This window comes from Bos mutus, chromosome 8 (genome assembly GCF_027580195.1).
Source record: "Bos mutus isolate GX-2022 chromosome 8, NWIPB_WYAK_1.1, whole genome shotgun sequence".
Lineage (NCBI taxonomy): Eukaryota > Metazoa > Chordata > Mammalia > Artiodactyla > Bovidae > Bos > Bos mutus.
In genome coordinates, this window is record NC_091624.1 from 51348943 (window position 1) to 51362460 (window position 13518).

General features: G+C 52.3%; 1 protein-coding gene across 1 annotated transcript in view; it reads left to right on the forward strand.

Annotated features, from left to right (window-relative positions):
* PAX5 (paired box 5) overlaps positions 1-12001 on the forward strand; it is a 180517-nt gene extending 168516 nt beyond the window's left edge. The window contains exon 10 of the mRNA XM_070375639.1: positions 5185-12001. Within this exon, the coding sequence (XP_070231740.1) occupies positions 5185-5264 (80 nt within the window). The 3' untranslated portion in view covers positions 5265-12001. The remainder of the gene's footprint in view (positions 1-5184) is intronic.
* Positions 12002-13518: the final 1517 nt, after the last annotated feature.

Consider the following 13518-nt stretch of genomic DNA (forward strand, 5'->3'; position numbering starts at 1 on the left):
TCATTTGCCTGCAAGTTCCAGAATGAAAGAAGTGAGAAAGGAGCTGCTTGGGCAAGCGCAGCCATGGGATAGAGTAGGAGGAGAGGGACCTTGAATGCCAGACTGAGAAGTCTGCACCTGATTGTGTGGGCAGCTAGCAGCCCAGGTGAAGTCGCTCAGTTGTGTCCAACTCTTCGAGACCCCATGGACTGTAGCCTACCAGGCTCCTCCCTCCATGGGATTCTCCAGGCAAGAGTACTGGAGTGGGTTGCCATTTCCTTCTCCAGGGGATCTCCTGACCCAGGGATCAAACCCAGGTCTCCTGCATTCCAGGCAGACGCTTTCACCTCTGAGCCAAAGGGAGGGTGGGGCTAGACCACATCCGAGGCCTTTGCTTCTCAAGATAGAGTGAAATCCAGTTGACATGCACAATTATACATGTGGGCGGTATGTCTGGTATGGAAAAGTTTGGCCTCTGTCCTAAGGAGCTCATAGGCTGGGGGTGAGAGAGCCTTAGGCTGGAGTGCCGCGATGAGAAAGCCTGTGCTAGGATGTGCCTAGTGCCTTGAGGGGTGCCAGAACCAGTGTGGAGAAGAGAAAAGGAATCAAAATTCTGCTCATCCAAATGAGCACTTGCTAACTGTTCAGGTACTGGGCAAAACCCTTCATGTGGGTTTTTATCTTACCCTCATTTTATCCTATCAAATATCCTATCCCCTAGACAGCGCATAGGATTATCTTTACCAATGAAGAGAGGGAGGCTCAGAAAGGTTAATTAACTTACTTGAGGTCACACAGCATGCAGGTAGCAGAATGAGGACTCAAACTCAGGTCACCCTGATTCTAGAGCCTGTATTAATAATCAGTGTGTGATGTGGTACTTTTACTCTTCTGACCAATTCAGTCTGAACAGAACTACAACCAGAAAAAGAGGCTTATCTCTCCATAGGAACAAGTCTGAGTCCCAAATAACTCGGTCCTTGTATGCCATGAGAACAGTGCTGGTCTATTTTTGAAAGCTGGGTTACTTAACCTATCAGGCTTTTAGTTGCAAACAACAGACTCCACTCTCACTACTTTAAGCAGAAAGTGAATTTATTATGGAATACTGGGGGCTTCCAGAATCTCTAGGAGGATCAAAGAGATAGGTATGGTACTGACAGCCGGGAACACCACCGGGGCTGCTCTAGCATAAACACCCCTGCTGTTGGCACCTACGAGCAGCCCACTTTGTGTTGCTGCTTCAACCAGGGTGTTTGAGAGCTTTGTGTTGCCACCACCCAGAGCTGGGTGCCTCCGCACCCAGTCCCAGCAGGGGCTCATACCACAGAAAATTCTGGAAACACAAGAAACGTTTAAACAATATCGGGCTGTTACAAACATGAGAAATGGCCCTGCACTGCCCAAGTCTGTAGCCTGGGGAGTCTTAGTCAGGTCATCAACCAAGCAGGGCCTCAGTTGCCTCAGGTGTAAAGTGAAGATAATGGCCACCAGCAGCATCATTCAAGCGCGAGCAGGTCATGATGCTCTCCTGAGGCCCCAAATGCAGTGATTGCACTCTCCTGAAGACGAGGGAGACTCCAGGTTTGTTCTGCCACGCATGCATGCTATCCGACTCTTTGCAACCCCATGGACTCTTTTGTCCATGGAATGCTCCAGGCAAGAATACTGGAGGAGATTGCCATGTCCTCCTCTAGGGGATCTTCCCAACCCAGGGATCAAACCCATGCCTCTTACATCTCCTGCATTGGCTGGCAGGTTCTTTACCACTAGCGCCACCTGGGAAACCCTGCCATATGTTGCTCTGCCATAAGTTGTAAGTAAGTTCCAGGCCTGTTCCCCTCTACCAGCCTTCCCTGCCCCCAGTGTCTTCAGGGCTTCAGCTGGAGGAAACCCACCGGGCTAGAGAAGTAGAGCTACTATTTCTGCTACTTAGGCAGGGAATCAGGGGGAATCTGCTCCAAGGCTTTTCTGTGCCACAGCGGGAGCTATGGAAACAGGAAAGACTCTCACACACCCTGCCCACACCTCAGCCGGTCTGGTGGAAGGGAGCCTTGTTCAGGGACACACCGCCAAAGAGACGACAAGTGATGCCATCTATTGAGGCTCTCTTCTCGCTCCTTCCTGGGAGCTGCCCGCAGGCTACGCACGCCAGGCCCAGCCAGGAAGGCCGGGATCTGGCATCCCGTTGGGGCCCCAGGCAGGCGGGGTGGCGGGCTGGCGGCAGGAAGAAAGGCCGCTGCGGTCAATTAGGATTAGAACCAGAGCGCCTGTGGCCGCTGTAAAGGGATTAGAGAACGAGTAGGAGCCCGGAATGACTGTGTCAAGAAGTAAATTGATGATAATGTGAATTAGAGAGGAAAAATGACAGAAGAAAGGACAAGTTTATTCTAGATGGAGGTCTAATGGGCACCAGGAAGACAGAGCGCTTTGTGAGGTGATGTTTTCATTTCTCATGGTAAATGTAGGCGTTCTTTGATTTTGCCAGAGGGCCCTCACACTGGGGCTGCTGGACGGCCTGGCCAAGAGATTAGACTCTGAGAGGGGAGAGAGTCAGAGCCCAGGGTGAGAGCTGACTCCAGGGAAACTCAGGGGACCGAGCCAGGATTTCCTGTCCCTCATTTGTGTGGGCAGCCCCTGTGATTTTCCTGATTCTGTGCCATGCCTGGGCCTGTGGGACTGGCCCTTACCTCACACACACACACACACACACACACACACACACACACCCCTCTCACCTGGGCCCTAAAGGGAGGATGCAAGGCTGGTATTGCAGATGCTTCTGGCTCCATTGCACAGAAGAGAGAGCAGAGAAGGCTGACAGACATCTGAGGCAAGAGTCCAATCAAGGAGGTGACAGGGGGCGGCAGAAAAACCCATCTTTCGGAATATTCCAGAATACTCCGTGCCTTCCAGCACTGACTGCTCCCCCACTAGCACTACTGCCTGAGCCACACTGCCTTCCTGGGGGCCAGGAGGGAGAATTATATCCACTAATTAGGGCTGGTAGCACAGGTCAATCCTGTCCTCTTGATTCCATACTAGCAGGGTGACCATGGGCAAACCTCTTATTCTCTCTGTGCCTCAGTTTCCTTATCTGCTAAATGGGGGCAATACTACTGCCTACCTGATAGAACTGTTGTGGAAATTAAAAGAGTTAAAGGATACACAGGGCTTAGAAAAGTGTCAATTTCCAAAGCACCTTCACATCTTTACCTCGTGGGTGCCCTCATACAGCCCCCTGTGACCTCCTTTTACAAATGAGAAATCTGAGGCTCAAGGAGTGAAGCCACTGGTCCAGGGTCACTCAGCCAAGAGTGATAGAGCCTGAATGGCAATCTCCAGGCCTTGGTGCCCAGTCATGGAATCTGGGAGAATTGCCAGGACTGGTTTAGATTTGGGTGAGATTTCAGAATGAGCCACCTCCCCCAAGGAATTAAGAAGCTTACTGTTCCTACCCCAGCAGACACATGGTCTACAGTGGCTGGCAGGACCCCAGCTGCTAGCCACTTGGATAAACACGGCTCTCCAACATGACTGTATATGCAGTGAATTGCATCATGGCCGAAAGAGTCCTAATCCAGGACTGACAACCAGAATTCCAGGCCAAGCTCTGTGGCTTCGGGCACATGACTTCCGTTTGTTGAGCCTCAGCTCCACCACCACCACCCTCACCCGTAAAAGGAGGGGATGGCCCAGTGTCTCTAACTTCCATGGCTCTGAGAATCTGCTTGTCCCCCTGAGAATCCCCAGACTCTTTCATACCTGGGGAGAAGTTTGAGCACAGGGCAGGGCTCCTGGAGGCCTCATCCAAAGCATGTCATCCAAAGAGAGCAGCCCAGAGACAGTGGGAAGAACCCAGCATCAAAACAGGAGGCCCCACACTGGCTCTGGCCTGAGGTCACAGGAAGCAGGGCTATACCCTTCCCTCCTCCCATGTATTCACATACCCAAACTTTCACATCCTCCAAGTTCAACCCAACCTGCTTCCTCTAGGAAAAGCCTGACTCTGCCAGAACAATCTTGCATTCCCAGAGCTCTGTTCTCAGAGCTCTGATCCCCTCTTGATTCTGAGCATTGGCCTGCATTTGTTCATTATTGCCCAGCACTGCAGCCAGTGGGGTCGGAAAAATGAATGAATGAATGGGCAGGGTCTTTACTATTGTTGGTTCACTCGGTGCCATTGCTCATTTTCTCGGCCAACCCAGATGAGCACGTACCACACGCTGGGCTGCAGGCTGGGGGCTGACAGTGAACACTGAGCAAAGCAGAACCCAGCCCCTCTGTGGGACTCTCCATCCAGGTGAAGGGGGGAGAAGAAGAGAAGGAAGTGATCAGAGGATGTGGTCCAGCCTGCAACAGGGCGTAGGCTCAGGAAAGGGGGTGTCCCAGAGGAGGAGACAGGGACTCGGGGACTTGAAGGAGGCAGCACTATGCAGCAGACAGGGAAGCGGGTGTGAAGTGCAGCCAAGATGTTCCAGGCAGGAGGCAGGGCATGGAAAAGGCACAGAGGCATGGGAGTATGATAAAATGGGCTAACTCTACCTGCCCCATGGGTTTAAATGAGACAAGAGGTATAAAGGACGTGACAGGGTGGGATGCAAGTGCTCCACCCGCTGTAGCTGCCATCAGCACTCTGGTATATTTGAGAGGGTTGTGGAATTGGATTCTGCAGGAGTGGGGTGCCTGAGTGTGAGCAGGAGGGTGGTGGTGTGGAAGAAAGTTCAGAGGTTGGCAGGGCTAGGTCACCAAGCTTCCACAGGCCTAAGAAGTGATGACTTTTCATTTTCCTGGTCAGAAATTGGCACACTTTTCCTGTAAAGGACCTGCTAGTGAATATGTTAGGCTTCGCAGGCCATGTGGTCTCTGTTGTAATACTCAGCTCTGCAGCAGCAGCGTGAGAGCACCACAGACACAACAGGGCAAGGCCAGGTCCCAGGAAAACACGAATTACTGTATCAGGCCTGGGGGATCGGCCCCAGTCTGCCCACCCCAGCTCTAGCTGGTGAGGAGGCCCTGAAACCTATAAGCAGGCAGTGCCTTGAGGAGGGACCAAGATGTTGGTGAGAGGGGACAGTGGTCTGGACTGGGAGAGGAAGAGGAAGGGACAGAGGTAGGGGACGCTGGTGGAAAGGGGACCCCAGGTACGGAGCTCGGGGCACGAGGTCTCCCTCCAACCTCTGTGGCCTCTCCTGTCTCTTTCAGGCTCCCCGTACTATTACAGCGCTGCTGCCGCCAGAGGAGCCGCTCCGCCCACAGCTGCCACTGCCTACGACCGCCACTGACCCCCAGAGCCAGGCAGGCGCCAAGCATTTCTGACACATATCACTGAAGGCCATAGCCTCCCAGCCCCCTCCAAACACAGCCAGAGGGGCCCAATGAGACCACCCCCCCCCAGCAACCCCCTACTCGCCAGAAACTCCCTCCCCCATTTCCTGCCAGGGACTCCGGGGTCTCTGATAGAGCTATTGGACTTCTAGACACCTGTCCATTTCTAAGAGTCAGCTTATGAGCTTCTCCCGGTGGTGAGTGCAAACCAACAGACTGTTCTGCAGACAACCACAGCCCCAGCGCAGCCTGCCAGCACCCCACCCCACCCCCACACCCCGAGCTGTCTGACCATCCGCCCATCTGCCTGCCCCAAGCCTGGAAGGAAAAGTTTGCTTTCGTTGCTTCAACAGCACCCATGTAAATACCTTCTTGCTTTTTTTGTGGGCCCGAGGATCCAGCTGAGCAGACTGCCCACCCGTTTTGCATCCAGCATTCCGGAGGTGTCACAGGAGGACTTGGACCTGTGCACAGAGCCACCCTTCTGTCCTGAGTGCCCCCGAAGGTGGGTTTGGAGCTGCCCTTGAGACTAAGGATGCCCACCTCCCGACCCCAGCCTCTGCTCATGCTACTTCTTTAATATCTGGACTAAGAGTCTCATTGGGTTGGTTTTGCTCTAAGCACTCCCCTCCCCTCAAGACCCTGCCCTGGCTTCCTGCCCCCATTTCCCTGGGCCCAATGCAGTGCAAGCAGCTCTTTTCTGTATCAAAGGACTCAAAAGAGAACCGTCTAGGAGATTCCTCAGCTACTGTTTTAAAATGAGATGGCATCCAAGATACCAATTACATTGTGGACTTGGAGCGTTAGGGCCGGACGAGACCCAGAAGATGATGGTCCAAGGCGGAGCACGAGGCTCTCCAGACGCCCTGGCCCTGGACCACTGAACTGAACTGGGATGTGTTTACTAAGGTGCGCCCAGGCTCAAATCACACTGGACACCCACCATGGACACTTCTCCCACCTTCCAAGACGCCAGAGAGTGGATTCAGGGCAAGCCTGTCCCTGCCACGTAGACAGTGATTAACAAAAAGGACTTTGTCTGGACCAAGGACCACAAACACCTACAGCAGTCAGCCAGAACTTCCTGAGCAGCCCCTCTCCGTCTCATGGAGCCTACTATGCAGCTGGGAACCAAGGTGCTCGGGTAGGGGCCAAGGCCTGCTTTGCGTAGTGGGTACCTACCTGCTGACACAAGGGGGTGTGATGGTCAGGCCATGGCCAAGGGCCTTGGGAGCCTGGAGTGGGAGTTGGGAGAACTCACTGTGGGCTGAAGTGGTCAGAAAAAGCGACCTGGGAAGATCTGGGGAGCAGAGGAAAGCTTCCTAAAATGGGACAGGCAGTGAGGAACTGGTGTGTGAACTGGGAGTGGTTTTGAAATGGAGGTACCAGGGGCCACCATCTCTTTGCCTTGGGCCTCAATTCCTTGCATACTATCTCTTGCCAACTCAGAACAGCCAGGTAGAGGCGTCATCCAAATCTGGACTGAATGACAGCCCTGACAGTGGACTTGGCCATCTCCTGTGACAATGTGCCTGATGTCTGCATGTCACCAAGCTGGCAAGGAGCTGGGGTGGAGAGAGCCCATGCTTGACGTCATCAGGCCCAAGAGGTCTTGTCCTGGCTGTACCTTTGCCTGCCTTGCTATGGGTCCTCAGGCAAGACCCTTCCCCTCTCTGAGCCTCGGCTGCCTTGGTACAGCAGGAGTCCCCTGCAGGACTACCTGACAGCTCTCCCTCCCTTACTTCCTCTCCCCGGTTGCTGGGGCTGTGACAGGGGCATCTGGGGCAGGCCCTCCACTTCTGAGCAAGAAGACTGGGGCACCTGAGTCCTGCTAACATTTGGACCAAATTAAAAAAAAAAAAAGAACACCTAGAGGGGTGAAAATCAGCTTTGAGGAAGGCGTAAGTCAGCTCCCCTCAGGAGAAACTGAGGCCTAGCTCGGGGAGACCTAGGATCAGGCAGGGAGACAGAGCAGACCTCCTCTGACCACCACCAAGTATCCCCACCACCACAATACCCCTATAAAGTGGTAGAATAGAAGAGGAAACTGAGGCTCGACAAGGTGGAGTCTAGTCGACTACTGAAGATGAGGCTTGGGCTCAGCCCCCTGACTCTTGGCTTGTAGTGATCCTCCCTTCCCTGGGGCGAGAAGTTGATGGTGAGGGCAGCAGGAGATGGTTCTGGGCCACCTCCTCAGATGATGTATCCTGGGGCCAAGGAAGAACCGCCAAGGTTAGAACTGCCAAGGAAGCCCAGTCCCCAGGGCAGAGCTGGCCCCAGTGGGCTCACCGCAGGCACACCCACCATCCTGAAACCTGCTATGCAAAGAAAGGAGGCATCTTGGGCCAGAGCCCACCTCCAGGAGCCCAGATGAACCGGCTCGCACCTCCATCTGCCAGGCAAGGTAGGAGCAGGTATGTCACCTGGACTTTCCCGCCTTCCCTCCCTTCCAGAGAAAGTGGCGGAGTCTGGGGTCTGCAGCACAGGCCTCTTGGCCTCTGGCACCCACATCCCTGGATTCTGATGCTCCTATGGTCTCAGGCTGTTGGGAGGAGGCCACCTTTCCCTGAACTGGCTACCTAAGCACACACTATCCTTCCTCATCAAAGCCCACCTGGCCCCAAGTGTACCCCTCTCCCCATCCTGTTCCTCCTCCTGGCCTGTGATGAGCTCCCTCCATGCCTTTCCTCTCTCCTCTGGAGTCCTCAGATTGAATTTGTATTGATTAGACATTACTTGGTTCCTGGGCTGCCAGGCAGAAGCACAAGCGCACATGGAAGCACACGCATGTTCCCGCACACGTACCTGATCTCACCCACTGAGCTCCCATGCTGCCTGCAGAGCTGCCTAGGAGCTGGAGTAGAAGGTTCCAAAGGACACACGCCATTGAGTAGATGCCAGAGAATTCTGAATGGAAAACACAAGGCCAGGGCTTTCACCAGCATTGTGGCAGGAGGCCTGGGGTGTTGCTCCGTGGGCCTTCAGCCCTGCGTTCCAGCCCTTTTTGAAAAGGACATTGTAGATTTTACAAAAAATTTTCATATCATTAGTCTATCTGCAACCTAGAAAAATCTGATGACATATCAAATCCACATCCCTTTCCCAAGGCGCCTTAGTTAGGGTTCACCCTTTTATTACTGATGTTTGTATGGTGCTTTGCAATCCTTGACCATCCATCCCATGGGGCAAAGATCACAATGCCCATTTTATAGATGGGAAAACAGAGAGGCTCACATGGCAAGACAGAGGTGAAGAGAATGCTCAGATTTCCTGGCTTCATTCTCTCTCCAGGTTCGTGCTCCTGTCATGGGAATGTTTGGCTTAGAAACACCCTTCAGTCTCCTAGAAACCCCAAGGCCTGCAGTGAGGAAAGAAAAAACAGTGACTCAGAGGCTGGTTTGGTGGAGGGGCCAGGGTGTTGGTGACTTTGCTGGTCCAACTTGATTCCCATTAACACTGACAAAATGCAAGGTCTTTGCCAGACCCACACCAACACTTCTGAGGCTTTACCCCTACTCCTTCCCTGCTGTGCCTGAGACTCAGCAGGTGTGGGAGCTCACCCAAGGCCTGACAGGGCCTGCACGTGCGCCCGGCTCTGACTCACAGGGTCCTGGGCTCCAGTGTCAGGAGAGATGTCCCCACACTCCTCTCTTCTTTGTCCTCCTTATGGAACAGACTTCAAACCTGGCTGTGACAATATGCGGTAGTCCCAGATTTGGGCCATCAGGGGTGCCCACAGCCTTGGGAAGCAACCATCACCATCTCAAGGGCCCTAGAGCAGCTAGGGCTGGGCAGGTGGGGTGACCATGTCACTTCTCCAGGGCACAGGCATCCTAGGTGGTGGGTGCTTGCCCTACCCAATGGCAGTCAAGTGTGAGATCTTTAAAATGTTCTGTCAGCCAAAAAAAAGTCTGGGTGAAATTTGACCCATGGATCACCAGCTTGTGACCCCCCAGTCTTTGATCAATGCCTCCCTTCTTCTTCACCTCCTGTCCTTCATTGCAGATGAAGGACATCGAGGGAGATGGGAGTTCAGAGAGGCAAGAGAGGAGGTTCAGCAAGTCAGTGTCAGGAACAGGCACTCCCAAGACTTACCCTCTCCTTCCCACACTCCCGGCTTTCGAAGGCTGTGTGGGCTTTGCAGGTGGGCGGGGTAGACCATGGGATGTGGTCGGGATAGGGGACTGTTGGCTTTGAGGGGAGGTCAGTGCTGCCAGGGTCTTTCACAGGTCCAGGGAAGCACACCAGATGTGGCCACAGGGGCACTAAGGATGAAATCTCTTTATGAGAAGTTACATCCCTGAGCTAATGCCCTGCCGTGGCGGCCTCTGGCTCCAGCCACCCTCTTTTGGGTGACATTTCAGTTAGAATTTAGCTCCAAGTCATGGAGAGCAAATGTTGAAAACAAACCAGGCACTCCTGACAAATCCCTAGAAATGAGCTATGTCTGAGACACAACCGCCACAAGGGTGAAGCAGAATCCAGGTCCCTGGACTGGCCGGGCCAGGCTAGAGTGGGTGGATCCACAGCCCTGCAGGCGAGGCCGGCTCCCTGGCGTCCTTGCTAAGAGGCGGCCCTGCAGCCTTGGCCTCACCAACCCAGGAGCCCACCACTGATGGTTTCCAGGCACGCACACTGGTGCTCCTAAAGAATGTATTCCTTTAGTTCTTTGGGCCTCGGAGAGGTCCAAGGCAAGCGCATTTCGTAAGAGATAACAAAATACATTACTGAAAAGTTGGACAGTCAGGCCATGACTCCTAGCCTGCATTCTGCCCCACCTCCCTGCAGCCCCTTCGGCCCCTTGTCCCTTGTTGTCCCCGGAACTCAGGATTCCCTCTTGCATATTCATGGTGGAGCTGCGGTGTTGATCCACCTTCCCCACTGTCAGCAAGGCTGTGCCTCCAAATGGCGGCCAGGTCCCAGGGGGCCGACGGGGAGCGAGTCCCGTACCTGCCCGCTCTCCTGACGAGGGGGCTGCAGCTTCTCTGACAGGGCACTTCTTGCCGGGAGCAGGCAGGCACCAGCTGATCTTTCATCCGCTGTAATTTCTCAACACAGGGTCCAGTTCCTGGACTCCACCCCCCCCCAATCAAAGGGGACCTCGGGGTGACATCCCTACCATTCTAGAGTTTCAATCCACATGTTCCCAGGGGTTCTGTTTAGCTCACCTCCAAGGGTAAACAGAACTACCATTCAGTAAGTCTGTTCTTCCCACATCTTAAGACTCCTGAGCCACACGAGGAGAAAATGCAGCTGTTTATTTATTGAGGGAATCTTGATGAATTCTAAAAGGGGGTTGGTCTCAGGTGGTATATTTGGCCTCTGGGCCAGACGGAAAGGGCAGGAATTCTGCCCCTCAGCTTTGACAACTCTGAGCATGGCGGGGAGGGACTACTTGGGAGTTTGGTGCCCTCCTCCCTGACTCTGAGGACCAGCTGGAGGAGGCCCACCTGCAGCCTCACTCATCCCAACCTGGGCCCACCCACTCCTGCAGCCACAGGACTGCTCTTAACCCCACAGTCACCACGCTCGTGGCCACATCCCTCAACTTCTCCAAAAGCACCGTAAACAACAAGTGATTTTGGATGACGGATTGTTGATTTACAAACAGTGCATTTCCCTTGGAGTGGAACAGAAAGGAAACCATTTAATGGCTCCCTTATTTTCAAGCATGAATACATTTTAATGAAACTATTTTATTGTATTTGAGGAAATGGAGAGTTGAACATTCCAACCAATCAATAGCCAATTAATTGCTATAAAGCTAAAAAAGAAAATAAATAAGTCCTGAGTCTATTTTCAACACCCTGCAAAGCTCAGAGCCTCCAAATCTGGCCTTCCCCTTCATACGTGCCCATGTGAGTGTACACACGCGCACACACACACTCGCACCCAGACACCTCAGACGTACTTGAAACTCAGAGGAAGCACTGAGTCTTCTCATGCCAGTTCTTGCCTGCTCTTCTTGCCTTTGGTCAGAGGAGGCGAGCAGACCTGGCAGTAGCCTGTCCTGGGGCTCAGGAAGAGGCAGGCCCGCGCCCTGGATCCAAGCTGCCAGCACAGTGTGGGGTTGTGGGCAGTGAGACCCCACTTCTTGGGCCCAGCCTTTGGGCCTCCAAGTTTGGGCCGAGGGTGGAAATCTGACTCGGGTTTTGCCCTGACTCTTGCTGGAAGACGCTGCCCTGGTTTTTCAGTCTCTAGTGGCCTTGGACATTGAGTATTTGTAGAAATGCAGATTACATTGCAAATGGAACTCATTGCCAGGCAGACACATGGATTTTTGCTTTTCATTCTTTGAGACAGTTGACTGTCTTAGGGACTGACCTTCCAGCATCAAAAAAATACATATCTACTGTTACTGCCAAAGTTTGTGATGCCTGCATAGACGCTTACTTGTAAAAAAAAAAAAAAGTACAAAAAAAGAACAAAAAAAACCCACAAAAAACAAACAAAAAATACCACAATTGAATTGCCTTTGAAAATGGGAGATGATGTCTCCAACAGATTGAAAAAAAAATGCTTCTTAAAAATGTGTATGTTTTGTATTCTTTTTTTCTAGTAGAAAATAATTGACTTGAAATATTGGTGTTTTTTTTTCCTTAGTGATGTGTGTTGCTTTTGTGTGTAATAATATTTGAATGTAATTACAGCAGTGCCGATTTGCCAAAGATGTCAGACATATTTTTCTTTTGTTGGGAGGAGGGCAGGGGCTGGGGGTGGGACTGGGGAAAAAAGAGGGGTGGGATTTTGGTTAATTTTTTACATTTTTTTCTCATTGAACCTGGAATTTGTGGTTTTATTCTAAGTTAAATGGTTGACCGCAACACCTTTATTTTAGATTAGTTGGAGAAACTTGCAATAAGATTGGCGTAGTTTCAATATCTGTGTGTCTTCTCATGAGTGTTACTTGTGAAGAATTGATTTTATGTAACCTTTATGTGAGATAATTATTTGTAAATATTTGCCATAATTTTATTGGTTCCTAAAATAAAAGTAATTTTTTAAGTTCAGAAAAAGCATTTGATCTCATTCATTTTTACAACTTCCTAAATGGTCTTTGATAGCTTTAACAAAGCTCATCGGAGTTGTGGGGAGTTTTATTGGCTCTCCTGATAAATTCGGGGTCAAAACAAATCTGTGCAACTTGAATGATGTGCTGGCGCTTTGGATTGGGTCCTGGGCAAGGGCGGGAGAGGCAGAGTCCCCACCCTTGAGAGGTTCCAGGCAAACTGCCAGCCCCTGGGCCAGTGGGGAGTAATGGTTAAACCCCTGGATTTGACTTGTGATGGGGATCTTTGGCTGAGTTCTGTAATCTCAATTTCCTTAGCTCCAAAATGATCAGTAACACCAGCCTCATTCATTCATTCAGCGGAGTGGTTGAGCATCTCTTCTGTCCCTAGCACTGGAAAACTTGGCAAACAAGGACCCTGCTAATGTGAAGCTTATTATCTAGGGGTTCTTGTGAAAGTGAACATGCATGTATGCTCAGTAATGGTGTGTGCATGCACACACACTCTTAACCTTCAACCAGGCTGGATTTTTAAGTTGCCTAGAACCTAAGCAGTCTGGGCACGCCCCACACCCCGCTAATGTGCAACAGAGTTCAGAAGCTGCATGTACCAGGAGGCTTTGTCTTTGGGCTCAAAAGCCACAGGCCATATCTGGCCAGAGCTCAGGGCCTAAGAATCCACAGTCCTTCCATGGGGAAGGTGCCGTGTCTCTAGGCCTTCAGAGTTGAGTGCTTTGGCTGCACGGGAGCCTGGGGTGGCTTTCCATCAGGGGGCAGGGCAGCTGCAGCCTGAGCCCTGCCCCTGCTGGGCAGTGTCAGTCTGCAAGGGCAGGCAGGGACCGCTGCGCCCCTTGGCACAGTGTGTGCGACACGGTAATTGCCAGAGATGGAGTGGGTGAGTGACCGCGTGGGGGCCATGGGCTGCGACTCATTCATATTTAATAAAGCTGGCTGAGCAGCCTCCATTCATTTCGGCAATGGATGGTGACAAAGGTGATTCCTGAGGGAGAGAGAGATGCTACATGGAGAACTGGCCCAGCTCCTTTCTCCCCAACACTCAGGACTTAGAGGCACAAACTTCAAAGGGAAGCAGCGGTATTTGGGAACTGAAGGTTGGGTTCCAAACCTAAGGGAACCAGTGAGGCAGAGCCATGCTGCTGTCCCTGAGGCTGCAGCCCTTGTCCCGCTCTCTGGGGACAGAG